The following is a 13614-nucleotide window of genomic DNA, read 5'->3' as shown; positions in this document are numbered from 1 at the left end:
TACTTGAGGCACATATAACATTTCCTAACTGCCTTATTCATGACACTCACATTTCTCCACCTCTGAAATAGCAATCATACACAGTCAAATGCCTCTTATGTCTGGCAAAAGCCCAAACTGCAAGCACTACAATTACAGTTTAGCAGGAAAGTAGGTCTTATCAGTTGTGCCGATAAAATTCTCTCAGCTCTGAAACGTGTCCCTGGTTGCTCAGTGTGGAATTTCCACCAGTTTGCCCTTACTGATAGAAACACTTCTACATTTGCTACGTTTCACTTTCATCCTTGCCCATTTCAGTCAGTCAGCTTGGCTAACAGCAACCATCACTTGCAGCAAGCATTCTTTACCTGCGTCTGTGTCCACTGCCCAGTGACTGTGGCTCTGCGGAGCATACATGCATCTAAAACTTTGACCTGTTGGTGGCAGAGGACATGGCAGAGGAAACAGGAAGATAAAGATGAATAATAGGAAAAGGTAGAAACACAACTGGTGCCTCCACACCTTATCTGCTTGGCCCCCAACAAACGCTTTACTTCAGCGTCTTCACTCTTGCCCCTTGATTCTGCAACAGGACCATTTGTTATGTTACTGTAAAACTAAATTAGGCCATTTCAGATCAGATCAGATATCAAATGCTGGTGCCCTGTAATCTTGCACAGTTCTTTGCATTAGTTCTTTATGCAATTATCAGCCATTTAAATGTATAGAGGGGTTTTAAGCAGCTCTCCATATCTGAAAAAGGGTTAATAGGTTCATATAGCCTGTCTTGTCTTGTACTTTGTAAGTTTGTTTTGGTAGCCATTGTGCAACCTTATACAGATCAAAGAACTACTCTGTCTCTGTCCACACAATAGAGTTTACAACTGTCCGGACTCCTTTGTAAATCACACACCTCAAGTCCAGTTGTCGAAACACACTATTGTTAAGACTTGAGAATGTCAGATGTCAGGGATTCATTTTCCTTATTGCTCAATTTAGTACAGCACTGTGAAATATCTTTAACTAAACCAACATTTCCTCCTTTTTGTCTATGCAAAAATCAATATTTGAATATTTGAAACCATGGTGACCTGTTAAATCCTAAATTCTTTAAAAGGTTCCACAGGCACTCTTGGAATGAAAGAGATGTGAAGAACTTCAGATAATTGAAAACAAGTAAGATACGAAAAGAAGAGAACATAATGAGCTGTATAAGGTCAAAGGTGGAAAGATCTCAAAACATGGTTGATAAATAACCAAAAATGTGATCATTAGTGGGTAAGCAGCAGAATTCGTTTTGTTTACCACTTGTTTATATACCCATTGTTCTTTCCCTTCTACCCATGGTTAAGGACTAAGTGGAACTTGTGTATTGGGATTTTGTGTTTGATATATTGTCACTTAATGCCTTTTTTTCACTCTGGCAGGGGGACTGCCAATGGAAACTAGCCTTTTGGCTATAATTGGGTGCTAACATTTTAATGTTCATGAATGTACACTGTCCCTCTTGATCAAATAAAGATAACTTACTTACCTCTGGTGCCACTGTATCTTAATGTAAGTGTATGCAAAGCTAAAATGAAATTGGATGTCTTAAAAAAATAATGTCACTTGATCACTAGCCACTAGAATTTAAGTACCATCAAGGGGAAATTACACTGATAGGATATCAACCCTTATTTGTAAGTGACATATTCTGACGTGTATGTTCTCGATTCAAAGTAGCCAACTGAACATTCCAATATTCAAGCGAATGCCTCAGACCTAAAGCTAGACCATTGGACGTGTCACCACTGCCCTCTAGTGGTGTGTGTATGTGCATGCACTGTCAATAGTGCAAGCTGTTGTGCGATGTGCCTATGGTTTCATGCAACTGACCGTAAAAGTTGGTTTGCAGACGATGCTCTTTGGCGGGCTGCTAGCTTCTGCCAACATTTAAATAAAATACATATACTCCACATTAAAACAATAAATCCTCCAACTGTCCATTAGAAAATGTATATCCATTCTCTAGAACTGTATACATACATACATACATGAAATGAAGCACCTCTTGGATGGAAGTTGTTAAAACAGCATTTATTTAGTTATTGTACAAATGTTTTGACTGAAACAACCGTTCCCTTAGAGTACTCCTCAGACGCCGTGAGCACCAATGCTCCACGCATACCTAGGCACAAGTGATCGGATCTATAGGACTGATGTGCGTCGCTCGCGACAGACAGTATACACAAATGAGGTCATTGCTCCTCCATTCTTCCACTCAGGAACACATTCAGTAGTTGTATGTATACACACACACACACACACACAAATTCTTTTTTTTTTCCCATGGCATTCTATACAGCTTAGCTCCATCTTTGCAGATGAACGGCAAGACTGAGCCAAAGTCCGAACAACACATTCATTCATTCATTCATTCATTCATTCCTCTCCCTTTGGAGGGGGTCTGCCCACAAACAGTTACAGTCTAGCTTTTTCCTCCAGGTTTTGACCTGAACATATATGCTTTTACATCCATCTTTGAAATTTAATCAACTTTAGGGTACATATGCATCAACATGGTTGTGACTGTCAAAGCAATATTCCGTTAAAATGTTATTGGTTAATACTACGACAACATACGTTTCCAAGATTCCTGGTTGCATAGAAACATGTGGTATGAAAACCATGAAGAAGACACATCCATGAAGTTCCTGAGTCCTTCCCTATGCCCCACTGTCCTTTAGCATTCAGGAGATGAGCACACAACACACATACACACACACACACAAATACAAATACAAATATATTCACAGTCTCTCTGATTGCCATCATCCATGTAAAATGGGCTTGAAGCACAACAGCTGACCGACATAATACTGCACGTTATTTTCTCAGTAGAAGACAGCTGATGGCGAAGGTGTGCTGGTAGTGACTAATTTTCAGAAGATTCAAGAGTTCCGCCTCTGTTTGCAGCTTAATACCGTCTCAGTCTCCACCCAATCACATGACAGACCTCTTATTATATGGAATATATAAACTATTTATAAAATATATTAAAAATACAAATTCATTTCTTTCTTTCACATTCAACCATTCTACAGGTGTTAGACTGTGCCCACCTGTTCAAGATAAGATGTCAGAATAGAAAACGAAAGCTTTGTCTCACCTCTCTGAGTTTAAAGCAAAGCAAGAAAATGGGTAAAAATGCCAGAAGGAACGAGAGGCTGAAACCCCAAACTTAGAGAGGAGGCCGAGGGAAGGGAAAACCCCAGCTACAGCGTGCCACTGCCTGGGTGTCTCCTCCTCACAATCTTCTCTCCATTCCACTCCAGGTCCATGTTTGTCCGGTCTGCAGAGGTGGAGAGCACTGCTGTGTCCCTGACCCGATACCTGTATCCGACCCGGAACCTGTATGTGTTCCTGCCCCTCACGGCTCCTACTGGACACTCGTACCACCACCACGAGATTAAGTCCGATGGGGAAACCATGTGTCACCGAAATTCATAAATGGGGGTACTGTGTTGGGGGAGATGAGAGAGGTTCAGGGACTGGTACCTGGGTCACATAAACAGAGAGAAGAAGAAACACAGGGGTGGGTGAGTAATGCTCTTCCTGCAACTACTACTAGGCCACATAGATGGGGTGCCAAGGCCGCTGCTTCAATCTAGGATTCTCCTCACCAAGCCCTCCATTGCACTCCATTAAAGTAAACGTACCATTCTGAGCTGCGGTGGTAGTAGTAGCCTTCTATGGTGGCTGTGGACTTCTGGAAGCAGATGTAGTAGAAGCCCGCAAAGGAGGCGCCACTGATGTCCTTAATCGTGTGGTCCGGCACCAAGAACTGCTCCTGTGGGGGGAAATAAGATCATATAGGCAGGACATATATATATTCAATATGAATCATTATACTTGTGTGTTTGGGCATTTACTGTGCAGTTTTCACCCACAGATTGTAAGAAACCATTTCTAAACAGTTAAGTTCAAACACTGTAAATGGGGTTGCCAGGTCTATTTCATGGGCTTCAGGAACATGTGTATGGGGTTGCCAGGTCTATTTCACGGGCTTCAGGAACATGTGTATGGGGTTGCCAGGTCTATTTCATGGGCTTCAGGAACATGTGTATGGGGTTGCCAGGTCTATTTCATGGGCTTCAGGAACATGTGTATGGGGTTGCCAGGTCTATTTCATGGGCTTCAGGAACATGTGAATGAGGTTGCCAGGTCTATTTCATGGGCTTCAGGAACATGTGTATGGGGTGAGGGGGATCTACTGAAACACACCTTCCAGCGCATGAAAACAAAGTCGCTGTTCGTCAGCTCTTCGTAGTCAAAGTCGTCCGAGTTGAATGTTTTGGCATACTTGTAGAAAGCATGGAACTTCCCCTGGAAAACCATAAGCATGTCACAGTGTGTGTGGAAAACTGTAAGCATGTCACAGTGTGTGTGGAAAACCATAAGCATGTCACATTGTGTGTGGAATACCGTAAGCATGTCACAGTGTGTGTGGAAAACCGTAAGCATGTCACAGTGTGTCTGGAAAACTATAAGCATGTCAGAGTGTGTGTGGAAGTGGACTTTTACACACCTTTGCTACACAATCAATTCAAAGAGACTGTGAAGGCAGTTTCAGAATAAGGCAGAAGACATAGTCACAAGGCCATCTTCAAATAAAATGTTTGCTGCATACCCAGTGCTTTCGGTCCACATCTTCATCAGCATCCCACTTCCTGGTGAGGAAGGGGCACTTCAGGCTGATGATCTCTCCGGCAAAGAATGTGGTGAGGGTTGGGTATTCCTGTGGACAATAAAAGCTTCATGTAATCAGGAAATGAAGGAGCACTTTGATTCTAAAATGTATTTTAGTAGGCCCAGAGAACTTTTTAAAAGGCCATTTATGCCGTCTGTAAGCAAACATAGGGTCTTATAAGTGGTCTGTGATTAAAAGTCTTGCTCTTCAATGATTACTAGCACCCTGCACTACAAATGACAGGAACTTTTCAATCTTGCTCACTTTACGTCACAAGGTATAGTGTTAATAATCTTTAGTGTTAAAAGTCACTACAGTGCATTTAAGGTAAACTGTTGAACTAATACTGAGGGTCCTTCACACAGATGCAGACAGGGAGCCAGCTGGCTATAGGCACAGAGAAACAGAGATGGGGAAGCCAGTTCGCCATGCCAGAGAAAGGAACTGCTCTCCTCATCATAATCTGGCCAAGCATTCACCTCTGCACTTACAAATACACAATGCAACATGCAACTCCTAGACCTACGGACTGATCACTAGGTCCTAAGAGCTATTGAAATGCTCAGTCTTCTTATCTTTAAGTCTTCATTCTTGCTATACGTGTAGTCTCTTTGCATTTTGCAAGTTTATATAAGGCTATTTAGCAATTTTGTGCATATGTGAATATTGTGTCATTTATAACATGATAAGTTGCTGATAATTATATACTTTAATGCCTTTTTTTTAGGCTGTATAGCCTTTTTCACTCTGGCAGGGGGACTACCAATGGAAACTAGCCTTTTGGCTATAATTGGGTGCATTTACATTTTAATGTTCATGAATGTACACTGTCCCTCTTGATCAAATAAACAAATTGATTGATTGATTGATTCACAGAGACAAAAGTCACCATTTACACAATTATAACTTGTCAGGAGGTAACAGGTAGCCAGACATGGTTTGCAAACATTCATGGGGTCATGAGTCCATCTCAGATCTAGGACAATGATTTAATCAACACATTGACCTATATTTCCATTTGGAGGTGGTCCCACACACTCAATCCTCCGGGCTAGCTGCCCTCTCTCTACGGCAAGCTATCAGCGATGGCTATGTATCCTGGCCCTGGTGTAGCAGACCCTGCTTTAAACTGTTTTAGAACCCAATGCTCAGGGTTCATATAGTAAAAGGGAACATAGTCACAGTGAGATGGGTCAATTATTAGTGAAGGGCGAATGCTCACCTCCGTCAGACCTTTGATCTTCAGGTATCCGCAGAGGTAGGAATCCTCCATGGTCACATGCTGCAGGAACACAAACCAATATTAGGCGCTGTATTTGAGTTACATAACAGTAGTGAAACGGATGCATCCCAGTTGAAACAGCATCAGCAATGTTTAACTTTCATAGCCACTATTACCACTGACTATCACTATTAACCATTAATCATATCAACAAAACTCACCCCCTCCACTCTCTTTAGTATTTGTGAACATCTGGATTATTGTCTAATGAATTAGTGGTACAAAAAACGCCTGTACTGTTTTATCATCTAGTCTAGTGTGAAGAGTAAACGGAACCCTAGCTGAGGTGCAGGTACCTACTGCAAACAATTAAGCAAACAAGGTCCTTAACAAGGTTCTTCATGGTACTTTTCTGTATCGTTTCTCAATCTCATCTCGTTATGTACCTACCGTTAGCTGTCCTTACGAGCAATTTTGTGGCCTTCCTTACGACATTGATAAAATCATAACGAAGCCATAGGACGCACAGTACAAACTGATCTACAAACTTAGCGCGCAATAACTGAATGAAATTGCTGCTGGGCAAAGCTATATATAGGCCAACTCACGAATTGGTTGTAGCGTAAACGCAAGATACTTGTCTTCTTAAAATAGCGATCACCATTCAGGTTACTAACCTGTAGAACTACCTCCACGTCATACGAGTTGCCTTGGCTCTTCTGGTGTCCCTGAAACTGTGAGCCACTGTAGAGAAGCGAGGTGGTCACCCCAGGCTGCTGTGTGTTGATCGGTGAGGGTGGGTTGAGCGAGACCGAGGCCATGCAGGCCCCTGACGAGCTGGGAAAGCAGTCAGTACGGACTGGCATGCTGACCGCCTCAGCGGTGCTTACCCCAGCCGCAAGTGGACACGCGTCACCTTGGGAATGTGATTGGGGAGGAGAGGGGGACCGAGAACACATGTAAATGGGACACCTTTTCGTTGACAACGACTCGTCCCCGGCCTTCCCCCAAACACACTGTAGGTCCATTGATAGTCAGCTGCGCGCCGAGCACCGTTCTTTGAACTTGATGCACAGGAAGTAGTCTGCCCCTAGTGGATTGAAGACCGCAACTGATGAAAATAACGCCACACGGCAGAGGTTGTGCTGCATACATGTAAACTCTTACAGATTTTCCGTAAATTATACGGATTTACCACCATTCTAAATGCTTTTTACGCATGAGCACACGAATATACACTTACGGTAAATAAAAAACATTAACCGGATGTTTGCTTCCTCTGAAGTCTCGCACTTTAACCCACGGTGACCCCTGCCGACCGCGTGGATTTTCTATGGGGTTTACAGAGTTTACGAAGGGGTTGACTTGGTTGTATGGTTATGACAAAATACTGAACAGCTGGCTACTGGTTGTATTTCCTGTAATTTTCACACACCACGGTGGTTTATAGCTCAATACCTTACAGCATAATTGTGTATTCTCCACTGGCTGCTGCTGCATGTTTCCAGTCCCAGCTGCATCTTTCATGAGGTAACTAGTCTGAGCCTTTCACCAGACGTGATCTTTGCACTGCCTGTCTGCTGCTGTGCAGTCAGAAAGTTAGTTTCGGTAGTTCATGTCGGTAAATTGGTCCAAACAACAGATTAGAGTATTTCAGTTGTCTTCTTGTGGAGTGCAGGTCTACCAATACTGCTTTCTATTTTCTTTACTATCTTTAAATTATATGTTATTTTTGTAATAAATCTGGGGTAAATATTTACACCTGGAAATAGCAAATAAGTAACAAATCATATAATAATAATAATCTTTATTTATAGAGCACTTTTCAAAATCCATGTTACAAAGTGCTTCACAGAGGAAGAGTAAAAACATTTTTTTTTTTAACATTTATTATTAGTACGCCTATTTGGTACTGTGACTGGGTACAAATATGTGCAATACGGCCAGCTGATGTTTCATTCATGTCATCCATCTAAAATGTCCTCTCTGATGTCATAGCTCCAGAAAGATGATGTCAGGATATCTATTATCTGCCAGCTCTTCTGGTTCACTGAGCAAAAATTGTAATTTCCTCTATACACTCATGATGACATACTTTGTATTACCGTATGTGGCACTCAGTAGGGGGTAACTTGCATTATGCCAAAACAACCGCCAAAACTCAAATGCTCCACATGATAACATCTTGACTTTGTGTATGTAGGGTGGGACCTTTGGACATACCTGACTGAAATACCCTACTTTGAACTGTTATGAATTAAAGACTATTTAACATGCTTCATACAATTCACAGTTTGGCAAGATGCAGTAAGAAAGCGTCAAGGAAATGACAGTACACACATACTGTAGCGTATGGTACGGACCACACTACATATGTGCTGTAGAGCTTGTACAAGAAGGAAACTACCAAATAACTGGAATCTAAGCCATTCAGCTAAGACATACAGAAATGCACAAAATATCAGATGACCGTGCTCTACTAAATATTGAATGGTTTGGACTTGGTTTAAATATCTGTTACTCTGTGCCTGTATTCCTGTCTTTGTATGGGGTGGGGGGGCACATGAATAGTAGCTCTTATCGTCTGTAGATGGCAGAGTTGTTCAGAGCAAAAGGTTTGACTTCCTCTGCTCTGACTTCAAGTGTGAATGAGAGCTCACACTTATTCATCATGGACACGATGTCCTCAGGGGAATATCCATGTTCAACACGTACAAAAACACACCAATAAAGCTTTATTAGTGTAGTTTAGTAAAAATGACTTGTAATTAAACTCCAACTAAAGTGGTTCATGACAGAGCAAAATCTCCAGCTGTTCCTTCACATAGTCTGTGTAGTTAAGAATCTCCGAGATGCGTTTACGGTTCCGACTTCCCTCATTCACATTCATCTGTAAAGCAATAACCGAAAGGATATGTTTATGAATGCAAGCTTAAATGAATACTGTGCATGCATGTGTGAAAAAGAGCAACCCCGTGTGTCTCGGCTCCCCATACCGTCCTCATCTGTCCAGCCAACCACGCATTGATGCGAGTGACGAGGTCATCCTCACGGTTGTCTATCTTGAGCAGATGAGTGTCATGGGAGGCGCTGACAGCATTGATCACAGTGTCCTTATCCACGAACAGCTGCCATGGATCACAGAGCAGGGGGCCAAATGCAAGTCAGCAAGGCTGGCACAGACATTCTGATGCCCTATATTTTCTATATATACATTTCAGTATATTTCACAATATGTCTACTTAAATGAAGCCTAATCCAAAACAAGTCTGGTGTAAACAAATGAGCATTCATATTTCATCAGCAAAAATGTGTGCTTATCTTTGAGGCCTAATGCACATAACATGCATACACAGAGGATAATATTTCTATTTGGGTACCATTTCCCAAGCTCAACACAGGCTACCTTTAGGGCTGTGTATGTCAGGGTTATAGGAAGTGAACTTGTATTTTCAAAAGGATCAGTTAGGTATGATTCATTTAAAAGGCCGCTGACAGTAGTAAAGACAGAGGGAAAGTGCTCCGCAAGTGCAGGGACAGCACACTAACCATTCTGACATCATCAGGCATCTCCTCCTCCAGCTCATTCTTGGCTACCCGCTCCAGTGTTGCCACGGCAATCTCCAGCAGTTTCTCGTGATGGTGATTCTCTAGGTCTCTGCACTGGGCAAATGTGTTGCTGTGTCAAGGAAAGATCCAGAAGCCCTACTGCTCGGACAAAGTGACATCACACTGGTACTCTGAAACAGGGGTGTGGCAAGGTGGGGAAATCCTGAAAGATTCAGGGGTTCCAGCCAGTGTTGGACACGCCCTAGAACATGCCAGGCTAATAATTGATTTACACAACAGAGGAGGTGATTTTCAAAGGGAACCACAATAAAAAAATTAAGAAAATGCTGTGCTTTGCCACAAGGGAATGGATGTAATATTTAAGACTTGAGACATCACTGGGGAGGTTACATAAAGAAGTTAAAACTAATTTACATTTAAAAGTTACATGCCTCCAAGTCAGTAGACTTTGTGAGAAAATAAACATCCCTGGGAATGAACAAATATAGCATGATATTCGAGTTCTCAAGTCCTAAGCTTTGATCTTATCAGTGTCAAAAATGACTGATCAGGAATCAGGAATCACCAGGCTGTGTGACAGGAGGTAAAATCTAAGATCCCTGTCCTCAACTGCCACTAAATACAAATTATACAAAGTGGTTTTCTTTGCTTTTAATGCATTATCAAAGTACCACAGAATAATAATGACGAACAGAATAACTACAACAAGCTATTTCTAGCTGGAATGTTAAACAATTAAAGGATATACTCCTTGCACATGTTCCACAAATGCTGAAATCATGTCTGAAATGTTCCTTTCGAAATCTTTTATGACATCCTTGAAAGCAAAGACAAACGGGTTAATTTTTTGGTCTTGTAATACTTTAAAGCACAATACCAACTGAAATAAAAGCACATTCTTCAGGTAACCTCTATGAATACTGTTGCCCTGATTGCTAGCACCGTAACACCAAAAGGCACACATACCAAATACATAGAAATACATACCAATATGCAAACATTCTCAAATGTGTCAAGTTTGCTTTCTTGCTCTATCTAGAGTGTATTACCATCTAGCACTTCCTCCAGTTAGGCAGAGGATATGTAGCATACAGGACCTCCAGGGTCAAACCCACAGGATCTCCGCTCCCTCCCGCCTTCAACCCACCTCCAGCTGATCCACCAGCTGCAGCTCCAGGTTCATGAGGGTCTCATACAGGTGGCTGATCTCGACATTATGCTGGTCAACCAAGGCATCCACCATATCAGGGTCTGTCACGTGGTGCAACTCATTCATCCCCTGCTCCATCCAACACAGAAAACACACAGACTGAGAGGACGAAGCCAACAACTGACAGATTGTGGGTAACCTATTTACATTTTCTAGATAAGGATCAACGTTAGTTGAAATAGCTGTGTAATGTCAGTCAAAATAGTTGTATTGTTAATAGACTCCAAAAAATGATGAACAGCAGATTATAAGCACACGCTTAAAGTATAACATTTACTGCCATTGAATATTTGTTTGATTTCCAAGGCACGAGAGGCATACCTGTCTCCGGGCGCTCTCAAATTCGGCCACTATCTTAGCGGATCTCTCCTGGTTGTCAATCACAGCCTCTCGGTGACAGGTGTAAAAGGTCTTGACCTCATTGTCTCGTTTCCAGTGCTGTGTTAAGCCAGCCTCGAATAACTGAGAGCACTGAGTCACCAGCTGTGTTCTGAAAGTAGCTGTGTGTCAAGGCAAACAGATTACCAAGCCTTTTGCTTTTTAAATGATATATCCTGATACATTCATATAAATACCAAGAGGCCACATGGGTAAGCTTGTAGACCTTGATATCTTTAATAAGGATTTCCAGTCCAAGTCTATTATTCCAACAGGATAGTCTGCACTCAAAGCAACACCAGTAGATAAACAAACACAGACCTATGCACAAACTTTCAGCGAACGTCCAATGAATATTGTGCACAGCAAGGATATGAGTCCAATAAGGCAGGCACTCCAGTGAGAAAAGCCAATTTGGTTGCTTCAGCATCATCTGCAAACATGCTTTCGTACAAATGAGGTCCATTCAAGTGCTCCACAAAAGCATCCTGGTAAAAGCACAAAGGTAGAACATAGGTTGCTTTAAAGAATGACAACATCAGGACCTGTGATAACCAGGTATTCGGTGGAAAGTTGCCATGAAATCAATTCCTACCTTATGCAACTGAAGTTCCTCCTCTATCTTCTTCTTTTCATCTTTGGCTTTCTGTTCCTGAGCCTCGTTGTGTTTCTTCTCCTCGATGACATACTGGTACTTTGCAAAGGCCGCTTCATGCTGTGCGAAATTCCATTCTCAATTTAATTTGATGTTACATCACAGAGGAAGCATATACTCTGCTGAAGCATTGAAGGGACATTCTACTTGTCACTCACTGTTTTTTCATCCAGTAGTCTGTAGTCGAGATAGACCAAGTCCTCGAGGTAGGCAGCAATAAAAATGTTGTAGTTCTCCTCATTGCAGAGTGGGTTACCAGCAAGATTAAGGGTACGCAGGTCTTTGAATCTCCTGAGGTATATTACCTGAAGAAGGAGATTCATTGTACTAATGAGTGGCAGGAACAATGTCAGAAATGTAAGGTTTCTGGTTATTATATGATACTTTGGGCTTACACTGTCAAGCTCAGAAATGAAGTTGTTTCCAATTGAGAGTATCTGCAGGCCCAGGAGAGCATCAAGGTTGTCAATAACTGAGATTCGATTGTTGAACAGACTCAGGTCCTGGAGATTGACCAGTTTATCAAGTCCCCCAATCTTCTCAATATTGTTAAATGAAAGGTCTGGAAAGAGGAGATTATTTTGAAAGTGTAATAAATGTTTCTCCCTATTATTTTTTACAATTTTATAATTATGTTCCATTATAAAGAAGCATGCATGCAATATCTATCTACCCTAGACATTATATTATTATATATGACTAAAATGTGGTATGAAACTGTTTTAGAGAGGTACACTTTTGTTGAATTGTGGATGTGCATCTGTATGAGTTAGTAGCCTAGTTTAACTTACCAAGCCACACAAGACTGACAAGGCTGTCTAACCCTTCAATCTTCTCGATGATATTATTGTCAAGTTGAAGCTTTGTCAAGGCTGTAAACTGCCACAGATGGTCTATCTTTAAAATATCTGAATAAAAGAGAAATATTGTAATTGTGGTCATAGAGTGGATAGAAATGACCAAAATATGCACACACAAGAACGGTGTTTTTACAAGAAAACATTATGGAAGATTACAGATGAAGCGCCACCATCATGCAGGCACTATCATCAATCGCAGAAGCTGGCCTTCATAGTTCTCTCGGTAGACTGAAACACTCAGAAGTAGGATTTAGTCTCCAAAAAGGAGCAAAGAATTAGAACCAAGAGAGCGTCCCAGGGCTCATGAAATGAACATGCATACGTTACACATTGGTCATTCAACTTGTGCTTTTATCCTTACTTAAGAATTCTAGACGCAACTGAGTGACTTCCCCAAATTCGATGCCCTCCTCTTGAGCAATACGCCCCGCTACACCTTGTGGACCCTGTTCCACAATAGCCTTCTGCAGCATCTCCTCGTTCACCACACTGGGTTCTATGGTGTCATATATCCTGCTCATCTTGCCGGTCGAGCACACTGGTTATAAGCTGCTCAGGTGGAAAGAACAAAAGATGGAAATAACTTTTTACTCTTTTCTATCATTCCTATTGTTTAGCCTGCTTAAGGAAATCCAGTTTAAAATCATATTTACCCCACGACTAGAAACCAGGTAAAGTTAAAATTAGAAAAAGGCGACAAGTCACGAGTCGCCCAAGATATCCACGCAGCCAAAACAAAAATTCAGCTAAGTGATCGGTAGCAAAAGCTCTGCTTGCGGAAAAGTGAATATTCTCAGATTGCACTAAAATGTAAGACAATTACAATACGGTAATAATAAGACGCTTAATTTGCTTAAACCCGATGGGTGGACAACTTGCTAGTTAGCATACCTTACAAACAAGAGCGCTGGCCACAGCAGAAGGACGCACAAATCGTTGCGTAGCAACAAGACGGCTACTGGAGTAGTCTGGCTGAGTTCGCAGGACGCTCAGATTTTTGTCTGATCT

General features: G+C 41.7%; 2 protein-coding genes across 2 annotated transcripts; both read right to left on the bottom strand.

Annotated features, from left to right (window-relative positions):
• Window positions 1–2043: 2043 nt before the first annotated feature.
• gid4 (GID complex subunit 4 homolog) lies at window positions 2044–7053 on the bottom strand. Its single transcript, XM_012825913.3, has 6 exons — window positions 6611–7053; window positions 5934–5993; window positions 4652–4759; window positions 4246–4347; window positions 3681–3811; window positions 2044–3519 (listed from the first exon to the last, which is right to left on the bottom strand). Exons 1-6 carry the CDS (start codon window positions 6959–6961, stop codon window positions 3456–3458), a joined length of 816 nt encoding a protein of 271 aa, XP_012681367.1. The 5' UTR covers window positions 6962–7053; the 3' UTR covers window positions 2044–3455.
• A 672-nt stretch (window positions 7054–7725) lies between these two features.
• On the bottom strand, window positions 7726–13516 carry drc3 (dynein regulatory complex subunit 3). Its single transcript, XM_031579579.1, has 13 exons — window positions 13260–13516; window positions 12968–13155; window positions 12538–12654; window positions 12142–12308; window positions 11905–12051; window positions 11687–11806; window positions 11467–11579; window positions 11035–11209; window positions 10651–10782; window positions 10250–10320; window positions 9483–9606; window positions 8930–9061; window positions 7726–8823 (listed from the first exon to the last, which is right to left on the bottom strand). The coding sequence occupies exons 2-13, from the start codon at window positions 13125–13127 to the stop codon at window positions 8713–8715; spliced, it is 1569 nt and encodes a 522-aa protein (XP_031435439.1). The 5' UTR covers window positions 13128–13155; window positions 13260–13516; the 3' UTR covers window positions 7726–8712.
• Between the last annotated feature and the right edge of the window lie 98 nt (window positions 13517–13614).

This window comes from Clupea harengus, chromosome 1 (assembly GCF_900700415.2).
Source record: "Clupea harengus chromosome 1, Ch_v2.0.2, whole genome shotgun sequence".
NCBI classification, from domain to species: Eukaryota; Metazoa; Chordata; class Actinopteri; order Clupeiformes; family Clupeidae; genus Clupea; species Clupea harengus.
This window is presented reverse-complemented; position numbering and strand designations above follow the sequence as displayed.

Bases quoted from the DNA above. Each gene is read 5' to 3' on its own strand.
- gid4 (XM_012825913.3), bottom strand. From the start codon at position 6,961: ATGGACCTACAGTGTGTTTGGGGGAAGGCCGGGGACGAGTCGTTGTCA. The intron at 4,348-4,651 runs GTATGCAGCAAA...ATGGTTTTCCAG, and splicing joins ATGTGGACCGAAAGCACTGG to GGGAAGTTCCATGCTTTCTA. The intron at 3,520-3,680 runs GTACGTTTACTT...TATGTGACCCAG, and splicing joins TACCACCGCAGCTCAGAATG to GTACCAGTCCCTGAACCTCT.
- drc3 (XM_031579579.1), bottom strand. From the start codon at position 13,127: ATGAGCAGGATATATGACACCATAGAACCCAGTGTGGTGAACGAGGAG. The intron at 10,783-11,034 runs GTATGCCTCTCG...TGGATGGAGCAG, and splicing joins TTGAGAGCGCCCGGAGACAG to GGGATGAATGAGTTGCACCA. The intron at 10,321-10,650 runs GTGGGTTGAAGG...TTTGCTTTCAAG, and splicing joins AGCTGGTGGATCAGCTGGAG to GATGTCATAAAAGATTTCGA.